This window comes from Ambystoma mexicanum, chromosome 6p (genome assembly GCF_040938575.1).
Source record: "Ambystoma mexicanum isolate Mex_15411 chromosome 6p, UKY_AmexF1_1, whole genome shotgun sequence".
NCBI classification, from domain to species: domain Eukaryota; kingdom Metazoa; phylum Chordata; class Amphibia; order Caudata; family Ambystomatidae; genus Ambystoma; species Ambystoma mexicanum.
In genome coordinates, this window is record NC_090935.1 from 402,691,892 (window position 1) to 402,716,022 (window position 24,131).

A 24,131-nucleotide genomic window follows, 5' to 3' on the forward strand; every position below is an offset into this window, starting at 1 on the left:
TGTGTTGATTATTAAACTGCTCTAAACTCAAATGTAATATGGTGAAATGTAAGCTGCCATCAATGTGGCAATTTCCTGATTTATTAACTGAGGATAGTCAATTTTAAGTCATCTTTTTCAATAGGAATGGTAATTGTATGCAATTTTAGCAAAATATTGTTGTAATTTCAGATTGTCATGGCCAACACTATAAAATTACAAGTTAAAAAAATATGAAAAATACTTCTCCATACTAGTATGATAAGCTGTTTGCATATATTATCACTATTTTTACATTGGAATAAAAAAAGCTATTTTTGCCCTAATTTTTCAAGTTACGGAAGAAGTGTTAGGTAGCTTTTTCTGCCTGAGTGAAATTCTGGCCACTTCGTGAGTCCCACAGCATTTTTGCTGGACTATTGGATTTTTGGACCGGTTGGATTTTTTGACCATATCTGCACTCACTGTTTTCATTTTATTTTAATGTATATGTTAAAAAAAAAAAAAAAGTACAATACACTGAATAACATCACATCGTAAATACCGACTGGGTTTTATGAACCTTCTTGGTTTGAACCTTCTTCGGTTCGTCACTAGGTTCACAACCATGTTATATTGTGATTCTGATGGCACCAAAAACCCTCCTGCACTAGCGCAGAAATTGTGTGCTTCCCTAGATAAAGGGTATTGCATCGCCCTTGGTAGAATTGCCCCTGGCTTAAATTTCATTTTAACAGCTCCTACCCCTTTCAATAGTTGCTTTATTGTCTGCTATATAAGCACCTAAGAAGCAAACAATAAATAAATAAATAAACATCATATGGGCTGTTGGTCCACAGCATGCTCGGTACTTGAACCAGATCTTCCTCGAGAAATGTCTCTGGTGCTTTTTTCATCAGGGACATTCTCTGTGGGACTTCCCTGTAATTAATTCTCACCCAGTAAGTAAGGCTCATAAAAAACACTGCCTGTCAAGTCAGTCAGTCTGTGCCCTTCTCCTACTGCAATTCCTGCTCTCCACGCCCGTCCTGTGTCAATGGTCCCGTGCAGTACTATTCTTTTGTCTCTCACTATAACTGTTTCCAATCCCAGTGGAAACACCTGTCCTTCTTTCTTGTCTCGGGGAATCTCTCGTCTAAACAAGAACTCATTTGGCAAGTGAATAACTCAGTATCTGTGTACAATCGGACCACAGAATGCATGAATAAACACTTGTGCGTTCATGTAGTGAGTTCCTGGGGTGGAACACACTATCCCTTGCTCAGTGAATGAAATGGTCATATTACGTTTGCTCATCATATCTCTTCGCATTATGTTAACTGGTGTCTGTCGGGATTATAACAGTGACATGGTAAGCTCATGCTCCCCTATGGAAATTGGCAGTTCGTCAGTGAAAGGAACCAAATCTGTAGCCCAAGAGAAACCTTGAGCATTCATGGCAATGCCTGACATCAGGTATCTCCACTCCCTAATACAGGATCTGGTCATTCCTGTATCTACGAGAAAAGAAAAGTCTTGTCACCTATGATTACCCCTACATGTGGTTTCTCTTTTGGGTCGGGTTTAACAAGGCAGTCTGTGGGCTGTCCTATTGTGGATATAAAGTCATCCCTGTGAAAGGATTCTCTCCTACTGCAGTTGCTCCCCCCATTATCTGTATGGGAGTCTGCATTGTGATGTCTGTGTGTCTCGTGGCTACAGCATTCTGCAGTGTAGATGCTTGTGATGCTGTTTGCGTGGACTGTGTGTACACCTGTGCCAGTGATGCATACATCATAGGCTGTTGTAACTGGGGCGGTGCATTTTGTGCTGGCACCCTTTACGGTGCATGTGTTTGCATATCTTGGACATAGTAGTCCGGTTGCTCAGCATTGTGACATATCAGCCGATACACAATGCTTGTGATATGTGGCCTATCATTCTGCATGTCCAGCATTGTGTTGGACCCCCTAGGATCGAAGCTGTCCCCGTTTAACCCATCTCCACCTTGCTGCACTGTTTACCATGCTCCTCTCCTCCTGGGCGCCCCTCCTCCTCCCCACGGCCATTAATTAGTGTCCCCTCTTCCCGCAAAATGTCCCCCTGCCATTTGCTGCTGATTCTGCGCACCCTGGTTAACCACTCCCTCTCCACTCATCACATCGCCCCTTCCATTGTTTACTTTGACAGTTTTTCTGAACCAACTTCCCTTCGTCCTGTTTTCTTTCCTCGCGTTTCTTGCTCTCGTTCTCCTGCATTAGCCGACAATAATGTACTATAGTCAATTGGATTTCTGACCAAGGTTTCGCCTCCATCGCCACTAATTTCTTCAATTCCTTCTGTACCTGTTCTGGTAGCCCCTGGCTTAATATGTGATCAAATAAACCCACCGTTTTGTCCCACGGGTACCTTGTCTCAAGATGCCCACATTCCTGTATCTCCTGAATATACTGAAGTGGGTCTTCGTCCTCACACATTTTGCATGCCATAATTGCACTTATGTCAGATGTGTCTGTGTACTGTACCCTGAGAGCCTGCTATACGGCTGCTCTGCAGTTATTGAAAGATACTCTGTCATGTGCTGTGTTCTTTGCTATGTTACTATGAGTTCATAAAGTGCTTTTTCTTCAATAGTGCAAGTGTAAAACTACTTGTCAAACTCAATTCACAGATGTGTGGGCATTACCTAGTGTGTGAAAAGACAATGGGCTCTATCAGAGCCTTGGCAGTATCCCGGGGAAATACCGTTGGGATACCGCCAATTCAAATAGCGTTACCGCTACTCGGTCCGGCTATATTAGTGTAGGATCACGAATAGTGGTGCAGCGGTAAATTCCCATTCCCATTGGGGGGCGCTATTACCACCTGCGGTAATAATGCCGATGGTAATAGCACTGAAAATGGTTGAAGATGGGCAGAAAGCTGAATTATTACCTCCAGCAAAATGAAACTCCAAATTCCAGTAAAACTTCAAACTTCCCTGCCATCTCGAGATTGGGCAGACCCTTAAATGCGGCAGTAATAGAGTTACAACCGCATTTAAGGGCTACAGCCCAACTCGTGATGAGGCCCAATGTGCCTAATCTAGCTTGCTGTGTACTCTTGTCTAGCTCTGGTGTTTGAACATGTTTGAATCTGTCAGTGTTCTTCTTCTTCATCTTGTGGTGGATCGTCCACTTGTTGCGCTAGGGGGTTTCACATCGACAGGGCTTGACATCTCCCAGGTAGTTCCACGCCTTCTTCCCTATTAGTTTGACAGCGTTGCCTGTTGCTTGCTCTACTATGAAAGGGCCATCAAAGCGCGGCTTGTGCCTTGCTCTAACAACATTTCTTAAAAGGACTCTGCATAAAGAAGTGGGAGTTTCAGCAGTTCAGATTGTTGTACCTGTGGGTTATCTTTATCATTGTTCTTCGACTGCCCCAGCCGGGTCTTCAACTGTTGAGAGTTAAAAGACGCACAGGCCATCATCGAAGCAAGATATTCATGCATCTCATTACCGAGAGCATTGGCGTCATTTTCGGAATCCGTCAGTGCTCTAGTGGGAGGAGCATGTGGGATACACATGCGTGGTCCTGTCACCACCTCATATGGGGTTAAATGGTGGTCAGATGCAGGCTGATTGCAAAATGCGAATAATGCTAAGGGCAGGCAATGACGCCATCCCTTTTTCAGTGTCATTTTTATCTTTGAGTTTTTTTCCTTGAGCAAGCCATTGAGGCGTTCACAAATCCCATTCGCTTGCAAGTGCTAAGTACAGGAAAACATATGCTTATTCCCCAGCAGGGCTGTGATATGCTCGAACACTTAATTTATGAAGTGAGGTCCTTTATCTGATCGTAGGACCTTGCACCCCCCCACCCCCACCGTGGGAACACCTCGCTAACGAGGAATTTTGCCACACTGATGGCATCAGCGTTTGAGCATGGACTAGCTTCAATCCATTGAGAAAATGGACATACTACTGCAAGCAAATACCTGTAACCATTACAATACTGGATCATATCCACGTAAACTGTGTGGATATTTTGGAAGGGCTCATTAGGACGCTTTATTCCTCCTTGCACTTTGTGCAATGTGTGACCCTCATTGCTTTTCTGGACAATAGAGTTATGCATAAAGGTGGCAATATATTCTGCCAAGTTGAGGCAGAACAAGTCTTCCCCTATGTGTGCTGCTTTTCTGAAGTGGATCGGATAGTGCAGCTGCGTGAGCGCAATCTGCAATAATGCAAAGGGGATAACTAGCTTTCTGGTGCTTTCCTGTCGCCACATTGCATCTGTGGGGAATATAGAACACCCTCCCTTTATCCACAACTCTTTCTCCTCTGCTGGTGCTCGTCCCTGGAATTTTACTATTTGGGTAATGGACAATGAACTATATCCTTCTCGCAATATCATGCTGACCGCTTGTATTTGTCTATTAGGTGGGGGTGTCAAACTCATTTATTTCTGTGAAATTTGCTGCTCGCTTTGCTTCTGCATCTGCGGCTTCATTGCTGTGGCAAACCACGTCCTACCCCCTTTTGTGGACTTGGCACTTAACTGCAGCTATGGCAGATGGGAGCTGCAGTGCATCTATGAGCCTGGCTAATAGGGGCACGTGCTTTACCGGTGTACCATCAGCACATCGAAAGCCCCTCCTTTTCCAATGTGACAGTCCTACGTTTACTGGTGACATCATGTAGGTGGAGTCAGAGTACCCTGTGATTGTCCCGTCCTCATACACTTCTAATTCCATTATGAGAGCTACCAATTCTGCTGCTTGTACTGGAAAATGCTAGGGTAATCTCCCGCTCGCCACTTCTTCAACATTCCTACTCAGCTTTAGCTTTACTACTGCCGTCCCAGTATGTCTCTCTCCTGTCATCTGTTTAATGATTGAAGAGCCGTCAATAAAGAGTATCTCCCCTCCCCAAGGGGCATTCTCCCTAGCTCTAGGAACGTTGTCATAATATTCTGTGTACGTGGTACAGTCGTGTACATTGTCTCCTTCTTCTACTAGTTCTGCTATAAATTTTGCTGGATTCATAATTCTGCACCTCACTAGTTTTATCGCCAGATTCAAGATAATCACCTCATATCCAGACGCTCTCTGTGTGGTCAATGTGCTCTTGGGCTTTTCAAGATTGGTGAAAAGGGCATGCTCCATGGACAGAGCGGTGCTGCAGCCCATCGTAACTCTTGCTGATTTTTTTAATGCAAAGGCAGGAACGGCCAATGCTTGTTTGGAAGGATAATGACCTCGCATCACCTGGTCTAAATGCCAACTTTAGTAAGTTATCAGTCTGTGCTGTAGGGTAGTTTTCTGTGTGATCACTTGCATCATCACTACTCTGTTGGAGTGTGAAAACAAATACAATTCTGCACAATGGTCTGGAATCCATAATACAGGGCTGTGCATATTGCCCTTTTCAGTTCTTCAAATGCTTCAGTCATCTCCACTGTCTATGCTAGTTTACCATCCCGCTCTGGGCCTCCTTGAGCCCACTTAAAATAGGTCTAGTGTATGTACTGTAGTCGTTACTGCAGTAATTACAGAGACCTAAAAACTGCTGCATTCTCCTCACAGTCTTTGGTGGCGGCATTCTAAAAATCAACTATGCACTTTCAGGGGTTACCTTCCTGCCTTCCTGTGATACTAACTGTCCAATATATAAAACCTCGTTCTGGCAATACTGCAGTTTTGCCTTGTCCACCTTATAACCCTTTTCTGCTAGTACTAATAATAACTGTACTGAGTCTTTTCAACACTGCTCTTCTGGTCTGCTACATATCAAAATGTCTGGCTTAAATTTAATTTTAACAGCTCCTACCCTTTCAATAGGTGCTTTATTGTCTGCTATATAAGCACCTAAGAAGCAAACAATAAATAAATATATAAACATCATATAGGCTGTTGGTCCACAGTATGCTCGGTACTTGCACCAGATCTTCCTCAAGAAATGTCTCTGGTGCTTTTTTCATCAGGGACATTCTCTGTGGGACTTGCCTGTAATTAATTCTAACCCAGTAAGTGATGCTCATAAAAAACACTGCCTATCAAGTCAGTCAGTCTGTGCCCTTCTCCTACCGCAATTCCTGCTCTCCACGCCCGTCCTGTGTCAATGGTCCCGTGCAGTACTATTCTTTTGTCTCTCACTATAACTGTTTCCAATCCCAGTGGAAACACCTGTCCTTCTTTCTTGTCTCGGGGAATCTCTCGTCTAAACAAGAACTCATTTGGCAAGTGAATAACTCAGTATCTGTGTACAATCGGACCACAGAATGCATGAATAAAAACGTGTGCGTTCATGTAGTGAGTTCCTGGGTGGAACACACTATCCCTTGCTCAGTGAATGAAATGGTCATATTAAGTTTGCTCATTATATCTCTTTGCATTATGTTAACTGGTGTCTGTCTGGATTATAACAGTGACATGATAAGATCATGCTCCCCGATGGAAATTGGCAGTTCGTCAGTGAAAGGAACCAAATCTGTAGCCCAAGAGAAACCTTGAGCATTCATGGCAATGCCTGACATCAGGTATCTCCCCTCCCTAATACAGGATCTGGTCACCCCTGTATGTACGAGAAAAGAAAAGTCTTGTCACCTATGATTACCCCTACATGTGGTTTCTCTTTTGGGTCAGGTTTAACAAGGCAGTCTGCGGGCTGTCCTATTGTGGATATAAAGTCATCCCTGTGAAAGGATTCTCTCCTACTGCAGTTGCTCCCCCCATTATCTGTATGGGAGTCTGCATTGTGATGTCTGTGTGTCTCGTGGCTACAGCATTCTGCAGTGTAGGTGCTTGCGATGCTGTTTGCGTTGACTGTGTGTACACCTGTGCCAGTGATGCATACATCATAGGCTGTTGTAACTGGGGCGGTGCATTTTGTGCTGGCACCCTTTACGGTGCATGTGTTTGCATCTGTGTGTGTGATCTTGGGCATAGTAGTCCGGTTGCTCAGCATTGTGTATCGGCTGATATGTCACCCCCCACTCTGCTGCATCCCCCATCTGCTCCTTCACACTTGTGATATGTGGCCTATCATTCTGCATGTCCAGCATTGTGTTGGACCCCCTAGGATTGAAGCTGTCCCCGTTTAACACCATCTCCATCTTGCTGCACTGGGTACCATGCTCCTCTCCTCCTGGGCACCCCTCCTCCTTCCCACGGCCATTAATTAGTGTCCCCTCTTCCCGCAAAAGGTCCCCCTGCCATTTGCTGCTGATTCTGCACACCCTGGTTAACACTCCCTCTCCACTCGTCACATCACCCCTTCCATTGTTTACTTTGACAGTTTTTCTGAACCAACTTCGCTTCATCCTGTTTTCTTTCCTCACGTTTCTTGCTCTCGTTCTCCTGCATTAGCCGACAATAATGTACTATAGTCAACTGGATTTTCGACCAAGGTTTCGCCTCCATCGCCACTAATTCCTTCAATTCCTTCTGTACCTGTTCTGGTAGCCCCTGGCTTAATATGTGATCAAATAAACCCACCGTTTTGTCCCACTGGTACCTTGTCTCAAGACGCCAACATTCCTGTATCTCCTGAATATACTGAAGTGGGTCTTCATCCTCACACATTTTGCATGCCATAATTGCACTTATGTCAGATGTGTCTGTGTACTGTACCCTGAGAGCATGCTATACGGCTGCGCTGCAGTTATTGAAAGGTGCCCTGTCGTGGGCTGTGTTCTTTGCTGTCACTTTGGGATATCCTGCCTGTTTCCAAATGTCGTCAGCTTCCTCCCAAAGGATGGCAGAGAGTATGCTTTTCTTGTCAATCATTGCCAGTATCGTCCCTGCTGTCAGTCTTTCTAGCTCATAAATGTATTTCCCAACTCCTGCAGTAAGCAACAGCAATTTACACCTCAAATTACCCTTGTCCATCTGTTGCCAAAGTATATATTGTGGTCGTCCAACACCCTTTTCTAGCAGTGGAAACTGGGTCAGTTTCACACCTCTGTCATGTCTCCCTATGTCTTTCATAATTGTAAATGCTCTTGTCATGCTAGTTCTCTTTTGTCCCGCTAATGCTCTCAATCTCTGCATATATGGAGCAACTTGGTATGCTCTATGTGATCTGTCTTTGGTGCTGTTAGGCAAGGTTGTATGCAGTATCCTGTGGGAGACTGCACCAGCCTTGTCCTCTTGGCAATAGTTAACCCAACCTTTGATATAAGCATGTACTACACAAGTTGGTAGAGTGACTGAGCAGCCAGGCTTATCTCAAGTGGGTTCAATGTGAGCTGTAAGGTTGTAACACAGAGTTTCACAATGACAGTTATTCAAATAAACACTTATACACATGGTTTCTTGATAAAACAATTATTAATTTAACAGTCAGTTGAATAAGCCTTCTTTAGATGGGTGCAAAACATGTAACACTGTAAAATATACTTCAAAACACACTTTTAGTTTCTCTAATCAGATGATACCCATTGGGGATGGCACACAGACACTTCCTACACACCCAAGTGACTTGAAAATCTAGGACACTGTGGACATTGATTTATCACTGGTACATTTAGGTCAATACTGAGCTCTGTGCAAAGGTTAGCTATGGGAATAAAACAAAGGTTAACAAATAATTAATGAACTGGTAAGTGCTCTTTGAACCCTCCAATGCAAAGTAAATTAACCCTTTCCTGGGGAAAAGGCAAAAGTACATACTCAGAGGTTAGAAGAGTCTCTCAGGGAACCAGGACATCCAATCTTAGTTGAGCAAAGTCTAGGGGAGCTGGAGATCGTCTTACAGGTAAGTAAAAGTCTTGCACAATAATTTTAGAAATGTTTGTAGGAATGTATTCACTGAAGGGCCACAAGCTGGGAGGCTTCTGAGGGGCAAAGCTGCAAGCAACTCTGCAAGGGCAACCAGGACAAGTCTCAACTGAAAACTAGTAAGGCTACACGACAAAAGGTAAGTCCTCTTAGTTTTACAGTAACTTTGGTTAGAAGAAAAACTGCTTCCATCTGGCTTCTGTTCCTGTGTAGGTCTGCAGATCCTTTGTTCCTGGGCCTCAGTCATGGAGACAAGAGGGATGACATCTGGGGACTACTGTACTATGAATGCAAGGTCGGCGACAGCAATGGGCAAACTCCAGATCAGCGGCACTTCGCAGTTTCAGCTCCTCGTGTCTCTCACAAACAGCACCACTACGGTTCTTTGGATACCACTATGGACTTTCCTCGCATCTGGGATCCAGCACTCTTTTAAGGTGGCTCAGGCTTGGTAAGTCCTGCTTCAAGGGAGTCCAGAGTATCTTCCTGGAGCTCGGGTTCGACTTAAAAGCGAAGCACTTGGTCTGGTGTTCCTATTCCTGGCACTTCGGTTCCTCCAGCAGAAATGGAAGTACAGCCAGCTACGAGAGGATGTCCAGACAAGTTAACTTTGGGGTTTATTGCTCCCACCAACCCAAGGGAAGAAGTCGTCCATTGCTGGGCTTCTCTAGTCGAGGCGAATTCAGAGCTTCAGCAATGCAGCAGGGCATCACCGGGCAAACCAATGTTCCAGGAGTTGTAGCAAGCGTTTCTTCCAAGTTTTTCTTTGGATTCTTTCGTCCAGTGGTCGACGCTGCCTTCAAAGCAAAAAGTCTTGCCTTTTATGCAGGTTTCTCCCCTTCATTCGCAGCCTAGCTGTCACTCACAAAGCAGGGTGGCTGTCCTCCAAGGAGAGCCAGCCGGCCAATCACCCTTGGGTGCATGCCTGTAACCAAGGGGATTAAGCACAGGGTGTTTCAGGAAACTCCCTCACTTCCTGCCCCTGCCAGACACACAGGAGCCAGAGGCGGGCTTCACCAGTGAATCCCACCAAGACAAAATGAACAAAGGGACCAAATTCCCTCAGAGGGGCGGTGTGGCCTCCTCCCTTCGTCATCATCACTCTGGCCTAATTCTTCATCTGACCCCATTGTCCGTAAGCTATCATTGCTGCCTTGGCCCCCATCGTACTCAAAGTAGAGCATCCTCAACATGTTCTTCCCTTGTCGTCTCCCCATTGCTTGTCCAATGAGTCACTCTCCCTCTTCAATGTGGACCCCGCTATACTCCTACCCACCTTAGGGGTAGAAGCGCTATCCCTCCAGTTCCTGCTCCTATACAGTATCCCTATCCTCCTCCGTATTCCCGCTTCCTCCTCATCATCTAAAAATGTGAGTCCCTTCATTATGTCCTCTACCTCCTTAAGGCGTCTTTCTCTAAGTCTCTCTCTCGCTCCTGTCTTTTGTCTCTCTCCTCTTCCTCTTTACACCAAAGTTCTTTGACAGGTCTCTCAACTTCCACTTTCCTCTTTTCACTTCTCAACTGCATCTGCCTCTTCTTCTCCTCTTCAGATCTTCTCTTCGCCTTCTCCTCTATTTCTTTCTGTCTTCTTTTTTCCCTTTCCTCTCTCTCCTTCTCTTCTACCTTCTCTGCCTCTTTTCTCAACCATTGCTATTCTTTCTTCGCTTCTCCTTCTCTTCTCCTCACTTCCTCCAGAGGTTCATGATGTGTGGCATGGGAGAACAGTTTTGGATAGCAATTATTTAAAGATGGATGATGGTATGATATCCTCATCATAGGATATTACGTTAAGATTGGAGATATTGTCATGGTTGTCTTGGGTCAGTGGTTTGAAGAGTTTCTTTTTTGTGATTTTGCATGGAGGTATGAGGAGCTGTTTGTAGGGCCATTCTACTATATGTGTTGTCTCTTCTTATGCCAATCATTGTAAGAAAAAATGGGTGTATGTATGTTGGTTTTTTGCTGTGTGTGGTGGTGTGGTGGATTTTTCGATAATCCGTATCATACTTAATTTTGGCATGAAATGGTAATCATGCAATGGTGTGTGAAAACTATATGTAGAATTCAAGTATCATGTACACATCAGATACTCTTACTATGTATTAATGGTCAGCTCTTGCCACGAAACCCAAGAGCATGTGACAGAGTTCAGGGTTACTACATGTTGCATGTTGTATTTCATATTATTCTTTAGCCTCTTGCACAAGCAATTAGAAACAATGAACAATGTGATGGAATGCATCGAGACCTGTGCTAGAACCAGTGACTTATTTGTGATAGGTGGCAAATCAAGATGACATGGTCCAATGTGGTACAAATGTGTGCCCTTTGTGTAGACTTCAAGCGTGTCTCACTACAGACACATCCATGATCAATACCTGACTTGTTCACAATGTGGGAAAACGAAACACTTCAGTGCACAAACACTAGATGGCAGAGAAATGCACACTATCTGACTGTATAACAAATATCAAAGTTGCAAAAATGTTGTTAAGACTACGTTGATTTAATGAAAGCCAAATGAAGTACTAGGCTACTCTTCATGAACAAAAGTTACAATACTCTTTAAGAACTTGTCACCCAACACATACACTACCTATTCTAGGTGTCATTGATGGTAGCTGGAGTTGTTGGTCTTCTTGGAGTCCCTGTGTGAGAGGAGCAGGAAGGAGAACACGGAGCCGGACTTGCAACAACCCTTATCCAAAAGGTGGTGGCAAATACTGCAATGGAAACTCTGCAGAAAGTCAGGCGTGTGAAGATGAAGAACTGGAACATTTTCGGTACGTTAAAGGGCCACATTTGATCCTATTATTGCACTACGTAACATGTTTTCTTGTTTTCATGAATGCATTTAAATTATTATCAAATTGCATTTTTAAAGGGTTTTACAATGTGTTAAAATGGATTTTCAGAATCAGTTGTGAGCAGATTCTGAGAGGCCACCCTATTCTGATCAAAAGGGGCAAATACTAATGTCTAGCCAAACTCTATCTGGGTAGTGTGAATTAACAGCAAAGCTTGGACCTAGAAGGGCGTGAGAGTGGTGAAGGGTTCTGTTAAGCACACACAAAGCACTCTTAATAACTTAAGTCAGGCAGAACAAATACAAATACTTGTTGAGGCCAGAAACAACACTCATGAATTAAAAACCTATCACAGCTTATATATATTTACATTCAACTTGGTGTGCTCTGCTAAGAGCACTAACACGTCACTTTTTAGAGATATTTTTCAATATACTGTAGTTTAGTAAAGCAAGTAAATAAATACCCGCATTTGTAAGGCAGAGCGGGAACAGCAGGTAGACATGTAAAGACCGTACTGCTGCCCAACTCCGCCTGACAAATTGTGAAAAATCCTACAGATTGGTAATAATGACAGTAAAAGGGTACTGCAACTTTAACCACCATTCTTACCAATCCGCATGTAGAGGAGGTCCCAAGTACAGCCCGCACTCCAGCCGTCCATTTTGAAGTACCAGGAACGTTCACACCGAAATATGTGATGTATGATGAGCAAATAAAGCAGCCGAGAGCCGCAGTGGGGCTCCGTTCAGAACCAATCAGAAGAACAATGCCTATTGAAGTACCGGTACCAAGGAAACCATGGACAGTAAGGTACCCATTGAGAAAACCATATCAACAAATGAAGCGAAATGAAGATCGTCTAAGTACAGTCCCTGAAGAAGCCAAAAAGGTCTTAATGGAAGACGAATGGTGACGACACGAGAACCCGGACTGACTCGCATACAGAAGAGATGACGACAAGAGAATGACGTAAAGAGACAAAACGCCATGAACTGGTGATATTGTGAAGTTAAAATGAAAGGACGATGTGAAATATAAGGAACTTAAGGAGTAAGCATGATGAAGATATTCAACCAGTTTACACATGTTGATAAGTTTGGAACCGCAAGAAAGCTAAGAAAATCATACAGCTTGCTATGCTTAGTAGAAAGATAGTGCGGCAAGCGCCACCTATACATATCTACCTCAAATGAAGCACATTATATAGGTATACTTCCACTTTGCACAAGAAGCAGAATTAACCAAAGGTTATTAAAGGCCACACGAGGAGAGCTTCATATTCAACAATTCGCGAATAAGCGGCAGAAACAAAACTCAGCAGAGGCAAATCGTGCCAAGAAAGCCAAGGTCGTATCAGTAGAATAGATGCACAGTAGCTACAATTAATTGAAGCTAAGAACAGAATATCCTGCTTCAGAAAGGTCAATAGAAGAAACTGGAGGTAGGTGGTGGGTGAAACGAAAATCAAATACACGAATTACATGAAGAAGAGGCAAATTCACGGTGTCTGAATCACGTGACCAGCCGAGCGAGACGAAGTGAGACTTTCACACCTAAGCATGGCAGCAGGCCGGGCGAAGATATCAGAACTTTTCCAGACAGAAGATGCAGTCTCGAGGCTGACCACAGTGAAATAATTGACACATGGCCACTAAAGTGATGATTGATTGTAACAATAATTGGAGGAAGGCTGGCGAGCTAAGGGGCACCCTGCACCTGACCGATTATTTTGCGTGCTGCTAAGCAAAGTGGAAAAGTATGTTTGGGGTTGGGGCCAATCCAATCACAGTGGACCAAGTAATCTAGGGTCCTATTGTTAGTAGAACCAATGGGACATCGTACTTTTAGTGACGTCTACAGTAGCCATTTTGAAGGTAGGGTTTAGATGTCTCATCTGACAGTGTTTATCCAATCCCTTTACTCCGTTACCATATACAGATACAGTACCTATATTAAAGTTACCTTTCCTGAACCAATAGAATTGCATGCCAACTTTTAAGCGTTAAACATCAATGATGACAGGTTTTCAGCATAAATGTTATGTTTTTTATGAAGTTCGTTGGAGTTGTGAAGTGGGAGAGAAGATCATGCATCCGCTGATATTCATGAGACTCCCCGTTTATTGTACTTGTCATTAAACAGACTCCCTTTGCCAAACCGTTGAGTTGTCATTATTGAGTTGGTGTTGGAGTATTAATCTGCACCCCATCCATCTCAAGGGTGCTGCTATCTTATCTTAAAGTGCTTCTGGGCAAACGCTGACTTTAAGGGCCGGTTGGGGTCCCGGAGTACACACAGAACGTGACAAATATTCCCAAGGGGTCTAAAATGAGTCATGTTTCATCCTCTCAGTTGGGAAACTATATTATTAAGTGCAATTCTCAGATGACTCTTGAGTTCAGGTACTGTCATTATTTCCAGATTCTGTAAAATACACAGTCTTGTTGTGTATCCTGGAACTACAGATGGATATATTTTTAAGGAACAGAAAATATGTTGAACACTGTTCTGTGTTTTATTTTACAGTACGATTGAGCCCCATTGCTTTGATTCATCGTTAACTCCCACAACATTTTGCCCTCCTCCGCCTGCCTTGGAAAACGGATACATAAAGGTAACCAAAATAACATGTTCTCAATAAAAGATATTAACTGAAATGTAATGTTTTATTACTGGTAAACATCATCATCAACATTGTATTTTTATTAACGTTTTTTGGATAACCAGAGTAACTATTATATTTATATATATGTTTTACTTAACCTAATCTAACAACAAAAATGGTTTGGAAAACAAAGTGCTGTTGGGCCTCATCAACTATTTCACAAGTAATCACATTCTTATATCAAATTAATTGAAAAATGCTAATTCTGAAAGGATGGTAGCCCAAAAAACGTAGAATAAAAATAATCCAAACAACCAAAATAATCACTGCACTTCCTTGCAAGGGAAAACAAGATTTATTAGATGCAAAATTATTCTCGGATGGTTCCATAGAACCAAACTGATACAGAGCTCATCTTATCTCAAGACGTTACACCTTATATAGTGGGAAAAAACACAAATTACCAATACTATGCCAAACGAGTAGAACATAATCCAACTACCCTCACTGGCTACCCCATATCGAACATGCTATTTTATTTTATTTATTGTGCATTTGTAAGGCGCTTATACATCAAGTAAATTGCGTTTCAAAGCGCCCATAGGCCAACCAGAGTGAGAACCTGGGAATGAAAGGCAAATATATCAATGAAAGTAAAGGCAGTCCTACTAGGCCTTGTGAGCATTCAGAAGGTGCAAGTGCGAGTGCAAGTGCAAGTACTAATCCCCCTATAGTCCTTTGACCAATTAGCCAAATGTACACTACCCCCGTCCCATAGACACATGGTCCACTACATCGTCACTGTAAAACCCAGGTATTTGAATGGTGTGTTCTTATCAACAGGTTTGTAAATTTGGGACCACCATGTAATGTGCACCCCCTGTTCCAGACACGATCAAAGTACCTTGCCGAAGCCAACCCTGATTTTGATGAGACAGTAGTCTTCCTTATTAACCCAGATGCCATGGCACACACAAGCTCCACCCCAACCTTTTATTAAAATGTATTGGCATCACTTCTGCTCCTACTGTCCCGGATAACAAGACGTTCCAGACACAGCTCCCCCTTATCTCCTCCCCACCCCAGATGTCCAGGCATGACGTGACCAGGGCACCGCTCTTGTCGTGGAATTTCGAGGATTCTTTTGCTTAAGTTGTGTGTTCGGGTGTAATTCATATGGGGTGTACTGCCGGGGTGAGGGCAGTAGTGTTCTAAATCTTTGGCTTCTTTATTAGCATCACAGAGCCACGTGCCCTATTCTCATGAATGTTTCCTTCAAAGGGAACATCCCTTCTTCCTCTTTTACCAATTAAGATTTTGTTCACATCACATCCAGACCCAACAGTTGGATACAATTAGTGTTTATCTGTGCATCATGGGCACCTTGGACCTCGGTTTCTCTCCTGGGGAATGGGGAAATGGATTTGTTTTTGGAGCTGAATTAACAGAGCTGCAGCTCCACACCTAGGCCTGCGTTCTCGTCTGTTCATTGTGTGCCAGGCCTTAACATCCAAAATGGCATTCTCATCCATTGAAGCCATGACATCTCCCCAGAGGCTGTCTCTTCTGTTAGGGGAGTGTTCCTAAAGTCCTACTGGTAGTAAGACTTTAGTAAGGTATCCCAGTGGTTTGTTGATCTCCAACTCTTAATATCGGTCTGTACTAACTCAGCACCTTTGTAGAGTGGCAGAGCAGTCAGGCTTATCTTACGAGGAAAATGTGAGCTGTAGGTAAGTACATTGAACCTTAGTTAGACATTCACACCAAAGAAACTCTTACACTTATAATTTATATAAAATTATATTTATTATATGTACACCAGAATCGCTTTAAATACTTTAGATGTTTACACTAGAACACTTTGGAATACTTGCCAATACACTTCAAAGGACACTTTTACTTTTGTGTTTGTTCGCGGTTACATTTGTAGCAACGCTAGAAAGGGAAAAGAAAATGTTATTACATTATTGGTTATTACACACACCTGCGGTTTCTAACAGTAAAAATGGTTTGTTAGTGTAACATTAGCTTGGTTCAAGGATCTAGAGAGGGTTTCTTCGCACAGCAAGTCTTTTAAGTCCAAAAACGCAACCCTAGCTACAGGCAGTTCAGAGAGGGCTCAAAGACTTGACAAGCAGCAGAATATGAAGCGTTACAGAGGATTTCTTCCAGTCTCTAGTGTTATAGAAGCAGCAAGTTAACAACTAACAAGGGAGACCTGTACAAGGACTCGATGAAGGGACACAAGTGGCAGCTTGAGTCGTCAGTAAGAGTGGGTGACCCTGGGCACATGTAGGTGCACTCCAACGCTCTGGAGTGACTTCCTGGAATCAGGTAAGCAATACCTTTTTCCCCACAGTACCTTAGGTTAGAAGAAAATGTTTGTGCTGGATGCTCCGCGATGTTGCATCTCTGGACCCGATAGCCGAATTCCTTAGTCTGATGACTGAAGGCAGGACAATGGACGAGATCCCTCAGCAGCAATCTTGAGGGAGGACCTGTGGCACGACTTTCAACAACGACTTGGTTCACTCTGCAGTGTTGGCACCTTTCCTGCAGCACCAACAAAGGATACGCATCGTCGGTCAATCGTCTTCACTTCCTGCAGTCCTGCACTCTGGTGAGGGGGTCTGGGTAAATTGGATCGGATCACTGCAGTGACCGTATGGGTTCAGCAAATATTTGGATGGATTCAGCCTTTCCACTATGATGAAATGGACAGCAGGTCTCCTGGTACTGGTTTTCTGCAGCTCTCGAAACTCCTAGAACCTTGGAAGATGGCTCAATTCAAAGTTCGTCTTGGTACTGGTTGCTCCCACCAGCCAAAGGGATCCTAGTCATCCTCTTGTGAGCTCCTCTGTCGGGGTTAGAACAGCAATGGTCTCTTCACAGTGTTGCAAAGGGTCTGCAGGCGTCTCTGGTCATCATCTTCTTCGGGTATTTCTGGTAGTTTCCAGTGGTCGACTTTCTTTTCCCTCCAGAAGCCTCACCTTTTATACAGTTCCAGCACACATTCCTCTGCAATTTCTCTCAGAATTTTACAGAAACGGGCATTTGGCTGTTGAGTCAGGACAGCCAGACCCCCTGTGGGAGTTGGTCCTATTCAGGCACTCTGGCAGACGAAAGACAGGGGAGTGGAAGACTCCTCCCCCACTTCTTGCCTGCCCAGACACTGTGGAGCCTAGGCAGGGATAGCCAAGGGTTCCTGCCAAAGGAAATACACACACACTGACCTCCCCCTCCCAGAATGGTAGAAGAAGGGCTAACAAAGAACAACCATGCTAGTAATGCCGAAAAAAGAAGGGAGGCCCCAAATTGGTACTTGGGTGCCCCTATTGTGCACTACCGAGACTATGGACATAGGGGGTCATTACGACTTGGGCGGTAAGGGATACCGGGCACCGGTAAGGAGACCGGTGCCGGTAATCCCTGTGGGATGTATTTACCCATGCATCCGAGCCCTACCTCAAAACTGTGCAGTACTGACATGGAAAACATCATGATGGCCAGAGCTTCCCAGAAAATGCACAGGGAAATGCATGAAGAATAGGCTGCCACTCATTTTTGCCGATGTTATGGGCACAGAAGGACGCTGCCTAAAACCACCATTGGACTACCCACACAGTAGTCTGAAACCATTGGGAGTGGCAATGCTGATTGCCAAAAGCAAACCCATAACTGTTGGGAATTCATTTTCTTAAATCCCAAAAAGGGGTGCAGTACCAGTACTCACCACTATCCAAAAGCCGGCGTTTTAAAACCACCAGATTTTCTAGAAAACTGAATAAATGAACCCAAAGCAAGCCAAAGAAAGACTTACTGAGAGGTGGATCCAATGTAAAGTTATATTCTGAAGTGACTTGAAGGTTTATAACAAGACTGGCTGAGCTGTGGATTTCAGCAGTTTAAGTAAATTTGGACTGAAAGACACTAAAAAAATCTAAATGTTTAAAAGAAATGAGTGACCTACTTTGAGTGTCACATAGGTTGCAATTGTTTAAATGTCATAGTTTTAAACTTAGAATCAGCATCCTAGCTGCATATGTAAAAAAATGTCTTGACTTAAACTGGGGAACAGAAGTGACATTTTATCTGAAACCTGGCTTAAGGAACTGAATTCTGCCTGGCAACTACCCCCCATCAGGAGTGAAACTTGAGTCACAGCTGTGTTCCCAGGCCTATCTGCCTTTTGCTGGCCACACTAAGGATATGCCATCTCTCTGATAATTGAATTAAGGGGAGCCCCCACAGAATACAGGAGCTCTGAACAAAGCCCTGTCCTGACCCAGGCAGATGGTTTATTGCAGAAGTCGTAAATGGAGCTTCCTCTTGGCAGAAGCTGGGAGGGGCAGGGTCTCTGAGCTTGGCAGAAACTGGAAAGACTGGTTTCTGTACCATGTGACATGAAAAGACACACCTCTATAGCCAGAATATGGTTTTAGAAAAAGATGAATAACTCATAGAGCGGACTTGTGAAAATTATTTAAATGACACCATAATTCTTGTGATTTTTCTGCCCACATTTTAAGAGGTTTTTAGAACCCGTGGCATGTTCAGGGGGGTTTTAGCGGAAAAGAGGATATTACTCAAAATGTGTGCATGTGAAAAATCTGACACTTCATCAACTAATGTCCATACTCCTTGCGCACATGTGTGTAAATTTGGGGTAATGTCCGAAATTGCAAACCAGTTAAAAAGTGCAAAATATCGCCATTTCTGAATGCAAGCCCCCAGGAAGAGCAGAGTTTGAACAGGGTATACCTCCTGTAATGCATGATGGGTGCATATGATTTTAAAACAATATGTACCTCTGCAAATATGTATTTGGTTCAAATCTAGATTTGTGTGCAAGTTGACAGGAGGAGTGGACTTTCTGCAGGCTGTAAAATGACATCACTCTGACACAACTTAGCTCCCCCAATCAGGGGAGAAATGAAAGCTTGGCCAATGATAAGTGGAGAGGGGCTGGCTAGTGATGCTGCTCACACACACCCATTTTCAAAACACATAAAAGCAGAGAGACAGGACAGATAGGGACCTTCAAATCCATTTGCAGCTGGAAGCTCTGCCGGGAAAATCCATGCTTTACCTCCATCAACCTTCAGAGAGCAGACATAGAGACTTCAAATCTATCAAATTTCCAGAACCAGAGAGAGAGCAGAGCTGACCCAGATCACTGTTAGCAGAACCAGAGAGAGCTGACCCAGATCACTGTGAAGTGCAGAGTCCAGTCTAAAACCTGACCAGATCCGTGGCGAGGCCCATTTCACTCAAGAATATAGTGTGAGTACCTAGAAAACTGTGCAGAACCAATCTCTTAGTTAAAATAATATAATCCAAGCTATTTTAATCTAAGTAGAACTGCCTCCTAACTGTCACCTGTCATTTGTAAAGCTGTCACCTGTGATTTGCTAGTTGCAAGCTGCACTTGTCTTTGTGAACTTTAAAATTTCAATCTGAAAAACGACCTTTATTTAATCGCTCATATCTCCGTAACCGTTTGTGCTAGAGACTTGCAGTAACTTTCATCTGGAAGCTGAGATCCTAGGTTGTCTTAGGACCCCAAAACGATAGTGATAGTCCTTGTAGTTCCTCTGTAATCGCCCCAGACGCATTCGCGAATTTTACCGCGATTTGCAAATTTCTTCACGTGTAAAAATCTGCTGCTGCTTGCATTCCATTTGCCAGAAATTCGTTTAACCTGCTAGTTACACCCTAGATCCTTGCTAGTGTGAGCCTGGACTAATATTAACTAAATACCACTCACCCTGAACCTCCTAGAGGGAATTAAAAGCATTTTAGCATATTTTTTTCTACATTGCCAGCACATTTAAAAGCATTTGGGCCTGTGTTTTCAACTTCTGTAGTCTAAGTTGCTGGGTGAACTGAATTACGTTTGAATTGCATTTCTGAGAATTGTGTGCCTTCCTTCCATTTCCTTGCATTGCATAAAAGGGGGGGGGTGAATTGTCCAAGAAAGTGATTACATTGTCTTTTGCTGAAATCCTATCAAGTTATTTTCTGTACTGCATTTCATTCCACATTGCATCCATTGGAAACCATAAAAGTATTGTTGCTATCTTATCCATTTCATGTCAACTCCTTAGTGATTATCAAGAAGTGTGCTAGTGCCAGATTCTCTGTTGTTAATCTTTATCATATCAGATTAAGTGTGATATTCAATTATTAATTTATTATAAAGCGTGATATATATATATATATATATATTGTTTAAATTATCAATTAAACCTTTTAACTTGCAAAACAGAACTACTTCTTGGCTCAGTGGGGTCAGGAGGATTCCAAGAGAGGGGTGTTATATAGGGGTAGTCATCCAGAACGCATGAACTGGACATAAAGATATATCAATAAGGGTTTTCATTCAGTATTCTAGACTAGGCGTTGACTTGGCTGTAGTGCTGAATTGAATCCTCTTACAAATTGGGGGCTCGTGCCGGACGTTTGGATTAGATCTATCACTTGTGCAGATTAATACAGCGTGCCAGCTGACCAGATACACATATCCGGTCGGATCACCACGCTGTGTTACGCTGTAAAGCACTCCTCATAGGAACGCTCTTAGGAAAAGGTCTGTTTTGCAAAAATAAAATACAAACTTCTGTAAGTCAGGACAGAGACCAATCTCTAGAATGACGACCTTAGTATTTATTTTATTTTATTTATTTTATTACATTTGTTATACGCCCAGACCCGGGGGTATCACGGCGTAGTTACAGACAATGGGATAATGCAATCTTATAATGATCAAAGAGGTGTACAGGTATAACAATCAAGAAATATACAATAGTAGGAATCAATAAAATACACTAATATACAAAGCAGTCAGGTGAAATAGTTGATTGGAGGGGATTAGTGCACTGCTTCAATTAGAACTTGTTGAAGAGCCAAGTCTTCAGAAGGCTTTTGAATTTGGGGAATGAGGTTTCATTCATAATGTGGGTAGGTAGCGCATTCCAATATCTGGGGGCCAGTGTTTTGAAGCTGCTGCCCCCTGCTTTCTCTCTTTTGTATCTGGGGGTTTCAAGGAATGCGTTTTTGTTGGACCTGAGGAGTCTGGTCTGGGGCTTCATCATGACTGTGCTGTTGAGGTATATGGGTGCTTTGTTAGCCCTGCATTTGTGGGTGATGCACAGGGTTTTAAATTGAATTCTGGCTTGTATGGGGAGCCAGTGGTGGTCTCTTCTGGTGTTGGATATATGTTCAGATTTTTTGATGCCTAAAGCTGCTCTGAGGGCTTTGTTTTGCATGAGTTGAAGTTTAGCTATGTTGGCTTTGGAGGTGCCAAGGAATAGGATATTACAATAGTCTAGCTTAGACAGTATGAGTGCTCTGGCTAGAGTAACACAGTTGCTGGTAGAGAGGAATTTACGGCTGAGGGAGATGAGTTTAGAGGTGTAGGAAGTGGATGAGGCTAGTGTGTTTACTTGTTTAGACATGGATAGTGTGGCATCTAAGTACACGCCGAGGGTCTTGACTTGTTTAAGAACAGGGATAATGGTTCCATCGATGGTGAATGATTTAAAGGCGGGCTCAAGGGTGTTAATTTTGCTGGAGGAGCCTAGTATGAGGAGCTCGGTTTTGTCGTCGTTGAGACAGAGGCTGTTGTTAGCCATCCAGTTTTGGATGAGTGAGTAGATTTGGTTAACCAGGAGGGAGTCTTGTTCATGGTTGCCTGAGAGAGGAATGAGGATTTGGGTGTCATCAGCGAAGTTAGTATAGATGACACCCAGGGCATCCAGGGCTGCAAATAAAAGCTTGGTATAGGCATTGTACAAAGTGGGGGATAGGCAGGAGCCTTGCGGCACACCTGCAGGGACAGACACTGGGTCTGCTGATTCTTTGCCGATGGATACTCTGGAAGTCCTATCAGCCAAGAAGGATTTGATCCAGTTGGTAGCGTTCTGAGCTAGGTTGAAGTTGTTTGCTAGAGTGTTACAGAGTTTGTCGTGGTCGACCAGATCGAAGGCCGCTGAGAGGTCCAAGAGCATCAGAAGGCAGAGTTTACCTGCTTCTCTGGTGGCATCCATTTGGATCTTCAGATCGAGAAGGGCTGTCTCTGTGCTGTGGTTGGGGCGGAAACCTGACTGGCGGTCTCCTAGTAGGTGATGTTGTTCCAAGTGGTTCTGAATTTGGCAGTAGGCTATTTTGTCGATTATTTTTAAGAGAAATGGGACCGTTGTGATAGGTCGGTAGTTAGTGGGTATTGTTGGGTCCAGGGAAGGTTTTTTTAGAAGTGGTGTCACCCAGGCTTTTTTGATACTGGTGGGGACTATGTTAGTGAGGAAGGAGGCGTTGATGAATTCAGTGATGATAGGTGTGAGAGTGGGGGCGCATAGTTTAACTAGATGGGATGGGAATTGGTCTTCCTTGCAGTTGGAGGCTTTGAGTTTCGTTATAGTGTCAAAGACTTCTTTGTTGGTCACTGGTGAGAATTGGAATGGGGGACCAGTAGTGGCGTTTGAGGTGGTCGTTGATATTGTGGGAGGAGTTTTGTCAGCTAGGAGTATTTTTTTACTATCGATTTTATTTTGTAGTAGGAGGATTTTGGATGAGAGTGCGTTTTGAATGGTGGTGCACCAATCTTTGCTAGCGTTTGAGGGTGCTGAGATTTGACAGGGGTTTTCGAGCTCTCTAAGAATGGTAAAGAGTTCTTTGCTGTCTGAGGACGCGTTGGCAATGCGGAGGTTGAAAGCATTGGCTTTTTGAGTGATTATTGCTGATTTGTAGGTTTTGTTGGCTTCGGCGAAGGCTGATGCCGATTCTGGGGTGTTGTTTTTCTTATGAAGGTGTTCAAGTGATCTTTTTGTGCGTCTTAAGGCTATAAGTTCTTCATTAAACCAAAAGCAGGAGCGTTTATCAGGTCTACGGGTTTTGGTGGTGATGGGTGCAAGTAGGTCGATGGTTTGGGTGAGGCATTGTTGGTATTGTTCTGCTAGGTAGACATGAAAATAGCCAGAGAGCACCTCTTACATAAACTATTTGTGAGAGGTGAATGGACTGAACAGGGCCAGGATGCCTGGTTGCAGGCCATCACGCGACAGGTCACTGAAACAGGGTCAGATATATGTAGAGATCAGGGTCCCTTACATGTGGCCCTGAGTGAACTATATATGTCCTCTAAGGCCAAGGATGAGCACAACAAGATTGCCAGGGTAGCGGCATATTTATATTTACATATGGGAGCCATGCAGGACAGATGTGCTGAAGGCCAAGATTTGGCGAGTAGGCAACTGCTGGCATTACAGAAGGCCCAATCTGATCTGGACTCTTCTGAGCAGAGGCTGCAGAGGAGCCAGGAGTCAGAAAATGAGAGTAGACAGCACATCATTAAAATAAAGAAGGACATGGATATACTGCAACAGGAAAAGGCTGACCAGGATACTAGATTTCTGGCCCTGCAGAAGGAGCACCGAGACACTTTGGACTCCTTACTGCAGAGCCAGAAAAAGCTGGAGCAACAATTAGACTTTAACAGGGCATGCACGGAGCAGGTAGCCACCCTGCAAAGTCATCTAGATAGAGTGAAGGTAGAGAGCAACAAGCTGATTTCGAAAGACCTGGATACCCAGGCAGAGTTTGATCAGGAGCGCCAGAAAGCTGGTGCCTTCCAAAGGCAAAGGGACGACCTGGCGGCACAGATGCAGCCTCTTAGTCAGGAAAGAGACGCCTTAGGCCAGGAAGTCTGCCATTTAAAAAGAAAAATGGAAGAAAATCACCTGGCCCACCAGGGACTGGGTGACCTCCAAAAAGAACACCAGAACTTGTTAGAGCACACCAGGAGGGTGGAGGATGCTCTAGCAAGAAAGGAGCAGGCCAATAGGGACACAGCTCAGGAGGTAACCCTCCTGCAGCAAAGACTGGCCCAGTGCTCCAGGACCAATCAGGAAACACAGAGAGAGAATGAGGCTCTCTGCCAGCACAATGATAGGCTCCAGCAACAGGTAGCGATGCAGGAGAGACTGATAGAGTCTAG

The 24,131-nt window shown here is 43.8% G+C and overlaps 1 protein-coding gene across 1 annotated transcript in view; it reads left to right on the top strand.

Moving 5' to 3' along the window:
* C7 (complement C7) overlaps positions 1 to 24,131 on the top strand; it is a 582,400-nt gene that overhangs the window by 390,576 nt on the left and 167,693 nt on the right. Inside the window, exons 12-13 of the mRNA XM_069627198.1 lie at positions 11,328 to 11,505; positions 14,059 to 14,146. Coding sequence (XP_069483299.1) covers positions 11,328 to 11,505; positions 14,059 to 14,146 — 266 coding nt within the window. The remainder of the gene's footprint in view (positions 1 to 11,327; positions 11,506 to 14,058; positions 14,147 to 24,131) is intronic.